The sequence below is a fragment of the Belonocnema kinseyi genome, chromosome 2, assembly GCF_010883055.1.
Source record: "Belonocnema kinseyi isolate 2016_QV_RU_SX_M_011 chromosome 2, B_treatae_v1, whole genome shotgun sequence".
NCBI lineage: Eukaryota > Metazoa > Arthropoda > Insecta > Hymenoptera > Cynipidae > Belonocnema > Belonocnema kinseyi.
The window spans coordinates 9,082,299-9,088,526 of NC_046658.1; the positions used below are offsets into that span (position 1 = coordinate 9,082,299).

Here is a 6,228-nt window from a genome sequence, read left to right on the forward strand (position 1 = left end):
GAAAATTGTAAAGGTAAAAATAGATAAAGTAGTGAAAAGTTCAGGAAATGCCTTTCTCAGCATGTATGACTCTTGGGTCTATTTCCAGGGGTAAGGCTAATTTATTTAAATCCAGATTTTTGCAGAGACCTTGAGAAAGGTCTATTTAATGTGACATTATCTTTTAGTAAATTTCCGTTAAAATCTGTAAGGGATAGAATAGAAATTTTCTTTTTCCTTGCACTGCTTTAGGCTTCAATACATACATCAGCAATTGTTTTTAAAATAATTTCGATATAAAACTTATGACACCAACATTTTCGAGAATTTTTTATTCTTGGAACGCTTTAGCGAGAACTACTATTCAATCTCCAGCCTGTCAACATTCCAACTGGTTCTAGTCAACCACAAAATGCTACTGCGCTGCGTGATTAAAAAGACTAATCGGGAATAGAAATAATGAACATCATAAGATAAAAGAGGATACAAAAGAAATGAAAAATGATCACAAAATGACACATGAGATGAAGCTCGGCGACAACCTGGCACAAAAGTATTGATATAAAAAATAACATGCCACATGTAATAAGAAATGACAAGCTGCATGTGTATATGTGGTAGCCCGCCAGTGTCATCTATCACTGTCAGGTCAACTAATTTTAACCGCACCAAGGTGCCACAAATTCGCCATTTCATCTAGAGGTATTGACCGTGCAGGCACTTTTGTACCTTGAACATTTAACCCGGCGTCTTGCCGTGTGACGTAAGGCATCACCAAGACGCCGGGTGAAATGTTCAAGGTGCGAGGGCGTTTGTTTCGGTGATGACATCATCATTCGACCCAAATCTCTTACCACGCAGCCACTTCTTCCGCCTTTGAAACAGGAAATAGTCGCAGGGGGCTAAATCTGGAGAATACACTGGATAAGGTAGCATTTTGTAGCCCAATTTATAGTTTTTTGACATCGCCACTACACACGTGGGCACCCGTGCATTGCAATGATGGAAGAGTACTTTTTTCATCGACAAATGCGGTTGTTTCTTCTTCAAATCAGCATCGAATCTGGCCACAACCTCTATTGATCGTTGATTCTTTTACCTTTCTGAAGGTAAGCGAAGTGAATGATACAGTGTGCGTGCCGTAAAACTGTGGCAATGGCCTTGATGGCCGACAGACCCATCTTGGCCTTCTTTGATGCACGTTCTCTCGAAGGAACCCAAAGTTTTGAATGTTCCTTGGTGTCTGGTGTGTTGTGATGGATATACGTTTCGTCCAAGTTTACGAAACGGCGCAAAAACTCGTTCGTATTGAGGTTGAACATCGTCAAACACACCTCTGAAGTGGTTAAACGGTTGCGCTTATGGTCGAGTGTGAACACTCGCGGCATCCATCTCGCAGAGAGTTCTTTCATGTCCAGTTTGCTCAAGATTTAACAATAGTCTATTCCTAGATGGCGTTGACGTAAAAACTGCTTATATGCCGAGAAAATATTTCACATCAAAAAGTCACTGAGTTATCAAACTGCTCTCGTATGACAAAGCAAAAGCCCAGATGAAATAAAAACCTCAATCATCCTGCAAAATAGAAGAAAAAATACTTATAGAATAGAAGAAGCAAACACAGCTCGCGCAAAGGGACATAACAGCAATGCACGCCTCTTCTAAAGACAAGCAACAGCTTATACGTGGAACGCTGAGAAAAAAACAAGAAATGAGTAAGTCCGATAATAATCCATCTTTCGTCTCAAAGCGGGCTGAACAAGTCAATAAGAAAATCTACATTTGTTGTTAAAAAACTTTCGCTGGAAAATTTCTGGAACAAAAATTTTCGAGAAATCTCTTTCCTTGCAGCGCTACAGGCTTTAATAATAACATCAACATTTGTTTATTAATCAAATTTCAAGAGAAGATCTTTGTCTCTATAATTTTCAAGAAATATATTTTCATATCGGGCTGAACTATTCATATGCTATGAGAAAGAATGTGAGCGACGTCACGTGCCTCCTTGTTCCGAGAATGGTAACTCATGTTAACTATATGGATGAAATGACAAACGGAGGATGATTCAGTGAGGCGATGCTCAAAAGCAACTGAATGCGGACCCAAAGATTTCGAGGTCAGTGCTCGCCGTTCTGCATACGGCTTAAAACGAAATCCCACATTGCGTGATTCTCCACGCTTTCGTGCTTTTTCTTAGCGTCTCCGCGTATTAGGTGTTTCTTAGCTTTATGAAGCGTGCATTACTCTTCTGACCCTATCCCCGTTTAGTGTTTTGGTCTCTTTAATTTAATTTCGCACGAGACTTCTATGGCATATATTCACTGATTTAAAAACCTAGAATTAATTACGCTCCGCTGATTTCTGTAGTTGTTGTGGACTGCATGTCACTTTCGATTTCGAGGTATTTTGTAACTCCATGTGCACACAGAGTACTGCGATTAGCATGTGCAGTCGCGTTGAAGAATTGATATTCTCGTGTTGAATCTGGTTCCCGCCATTCCGTTGCTCTCTCCAAATATTTTTGGAACGTGGCTGGAACACTTGAATGCATCCAAAGCCAGGAATGAGGCCGCATGATTTGCTATAGTTTCTGAGAATGAACTGAATAGCCTGGAGCCTTACCGTGGGCATCTTACTGATTCCAATGTTGTATCGACCCGAAATTGCGCGATCGTTTGATAAGATTCGCACATTTTCAGCGAGTACTACTATTCAATGACCACCCTGTCAACGTTCCCACTAGTGCAAGTAAACCCGAAAATGCGTGATTAAAACGACGAATCGGGAATAGAAATAATCAACATCATAAGATAACAAGAGGATACAAAAGAAGTGACACATGATCACAAAATGACGCATTAGATGAAACTCGGCGACAATCTGACATAAAATCATTGATATAAAAAATAACATGCCACATGTAACAAAGAGATAACGTGCTGCATGTGTGTATGTGGTAGCCCGCCAGTGCCATCTATCACTGCCAGGTAGGTCAACTAATTTTAAACTCCTCACTGTTCCGCAATAACCGCACCAATTTGCCACAATTTCGCCATTTCATCTAGAGGTATTGACCATGCAGGCACTTTTGTACCTTGAACATTTAACCCGGCGTCTTGCCGTCAGACGTTCGTGAAATGCGCCTCATGTGTCATGTGATAATCAGAACAATCACGTGACACATGAGGCGCATTTCACGTACGTCACACGTTACAAATAACGCATTACCAAGACGCCGGGTTAAATGTTCAAGGTACGAGGGCTGTTTGATTAGTCAGTGACTTTTTATATAAGAGATTTTTCTTCGGAAAAAAGCGTTCTATTTCTCAACATTATCTCCATTTAGTTCGATACACTTAGTCCAGTGTGTTTTCAATTTTTTTATTCTTTCCAAGTAATAGGTTTTATCAAGGCCCTCAAAATAGGCGTTTGCTTCGGTGATGGCCTCATCATTCGACCCAAATCTCTTACCACGCAGCCATTTCTTCCGGCTTCGAAACAGGAAATAGTCGCAGGGGGCTAAATCTGGAGAATATACTGGATGACGTAGCAGTTTGTAGCCCATTTTATGGTTTTTTGCCATCGCCACTACACACGTGTGCACCCTTGCATTTTAGTGATGGAAGAGTACTTTTTTCATCGACAAATGCGTTTGTTTCTTCTTCAAATGAACATCGAATCTGTCCACAAACTCTATTGATCGTTAATTCTTATGCCCTTCTGAAGGTAAGCGAAGTGAATTGTACAGTGTGCGTGCCGTAAAACTGTGGCCATGGCCCTGATGGCCGCTAGACCCATCTTGGCCTTCCTTGGTGCACGTTCTCTCGAAGGAACCCACAGTTTCGATTGTTCCTTGGTATCTGGTGTGTTGTGATGGATATACGTTTCGTCCAAGTTTACGAAACCTTACCTTCGTATTGAGGTTGAACATCGTCAAACTCACCTTTGAATTGGTGGAACGGTTGCGCTTATGGTCGAGTGTGAACACTCGCGGCACCCATCTCGCAGAGAGTTCTTTCATGTCAAAATATTCATGTAAAATGTTTTGTACGCACCCAGTTGAGATGTCTACAGCCTCAGCCACCTCACACACTTTCACTCTTTCGGCGTCCAATATCATTCCATGGATTTTATTGACGATTTCTGAAGTGTTAGAATGCACGAGGTTATGTGCTATCGTTTGCTGTCAAACACAAACCAAATGGTCCAGTTTGCTCAAGATTTAACAATAGTCTATTCCTAGATGGCGTTTACGTAAAAACTGTGTAGAACCTAGTCATTTCAGCAACTTAGGTATTGATAGCGGTCTACGTCCGCAGTAAAATTAGTGATGAGAGACTGGAGTCAGAGGTTAACAAATTAGAAACTTTATTAATTCAGTGCGATACATTGCGCGTACCGCGAGACTTGTGTTATTTTGTGAGGCTGACGACTGACTGTGTAGAGGCGGTGTTGCTACTTGCTAGAGAGGAAACTCTCGCATCGCTTCCGATGCCTACTTGACCACGGGTCACGCGTAGAGAGTGGAAACTTGCTCGTTGGTTCCACCCCGCTGAGTGGAGTAGTGGGGGTGCTACGACCCTACAGTACTTCCCCCCGAGTGACGTTACATTATGAAAATGACGATTTAATGAGAGTAGTGGAGTTTTTTTTTATCGAGCCTGTCATGGCAATATTTGCTATAAAAAAAATTTAGCCTAGTCGCAGTAATTTATAAGATCATGATTAAGAAACGCTCGCGACGTGCGAGATGGTGATTACAAACATTTGAAAACTTTAGTGCTTATGGCACTTTAGGAAACATTATAACTTAAGTTTTACGAAACGCAGGTGAAAACGTAAATTATATGTATATAGAGAAAACGAATATAATTATTTCAGGCGTGAATACCTTTTATAACTACGAATTTGGCCTACAATCTTTGGCGGAAGTGATGTACTACATTATTTTCGCAGGTACTCAGATACTAATCATACATATTTTAAGTCTAGCTTTAATATCTACGAGGTTGATTAAACTTTATTCTTAGAGTATTGCTAGTAATGAACCTGAATTAGGTAGCGTTTCCGTTTACATTAGTCGTTGAGTGATTAGTAATATCGTCCCGGAGGAAGTACGCAGGTTTTACATTTTCTACTGACACTTGACGTGACGATCCGTTAACGTGGATTTCGAACACGCGGTCTGAGTTTCGGTTGATTACTTTATGTGGGCCGGTGTACGGACGCTCAAGGGATTTTTTTCCTGTTCCGACTCGAAGGAAAACGTGTGAGCAAGAGTTTAAGTCTTTATGTAAGAATACTCGTTTCTTGCCGTGATGCCCGACCGGTACTGGCTTGACCGATCGCATATGCTCACGAAACTCTTCTAAGAATATTTGAGGATTTGGAGTGAACTCGTCTGGAAGCACGAACTCCCCAGGTATACGTAGGGTTGTGCCAAAGAGATATTCCGCGGGGGATGAACCGACGTCCATGACGTTTGATCTGAGCCATAGTAAAACTGTTGAGAGAGCTCGCGACCAATCCGGATTCGCGTGGCACATGATTGCGGCTTTTAGGCAACGATGCCACCGCTCAATCATACCATTCGATGCTGGGTGATAAGCCGTTGTTCGTATTCGTTGGCAGCCAGTTAGCTGAAGTAGTGCCTTGAAGGGTTGTGATTCGAACTGACTGCGTTGGTCAGTTGTTAGTGTTTCAGGCGCTCCGTAGCGTGAGACCCAGTGGTCTACAAAAGCTCGACACACTGTCAGCGCTTCGACATCTTTGAGACGCACGGCTTTGGGCCATCTAGAGAAGCGGTCCATCATCGTCAGACAGTATCTGAATCCGTTACCTTCGGGAAGCGGTCCAACGATGTCCATGTGGACGTGTTTGAAGCGACGTCCGGAGCTATAAATTGAGCGGGAGAAGGATGGTTGTGCCTCGCGATTTTTGACATCTGGCAATCGGAACATGCTTTGCACCACTTGCTAATGTCGGTATGCATTCTGGGCCACACGTAACGCTTACGGATGATTCTGTCCGTGACTTTAGCGCCTGGGTGGGCTGGATTGTAAAAGAGCTTGAATACCTTTTGTATGGACGAAGCGTTTCGCCTGGCAAGTCGCAATACACCGAACTTTGACCGGAATCCCATTTAATTCTTCGAAAGTTCAGTGAACAATCTGAAGATTCGATTAGACTTTTCAGTTCTTGGTCATTCTTTTGCGCTTCAGCGAGTTCGCTCAGATTCCATTCAGACCT

The 6,228-nt window shown here is 42.2% G+C and overlaps 1 protein-coding gene across 1 annotated transcript; it reads right to left on the reverse strand.

Annotated features, from left to right (window-relative positions):
• Positions 1-5,033: 5,033 nt before the first annotated feature.
• LOC117182389 (uncharacterized protein K02A2.6-like) lies at positions 5,034-5,846 on the reverse strand. The gene has a single exon (XM_033375592.1). The coding sequence runs from the start codon at positions 5,844-5,846 to the stop codon at positions 5,034-5,036; it is 813 nt and encodes a 270-aa protein (XP_033231483.1).
• Between the last annotated feature and the right edge of the window lie 382 nt (positions 5,847-6,228).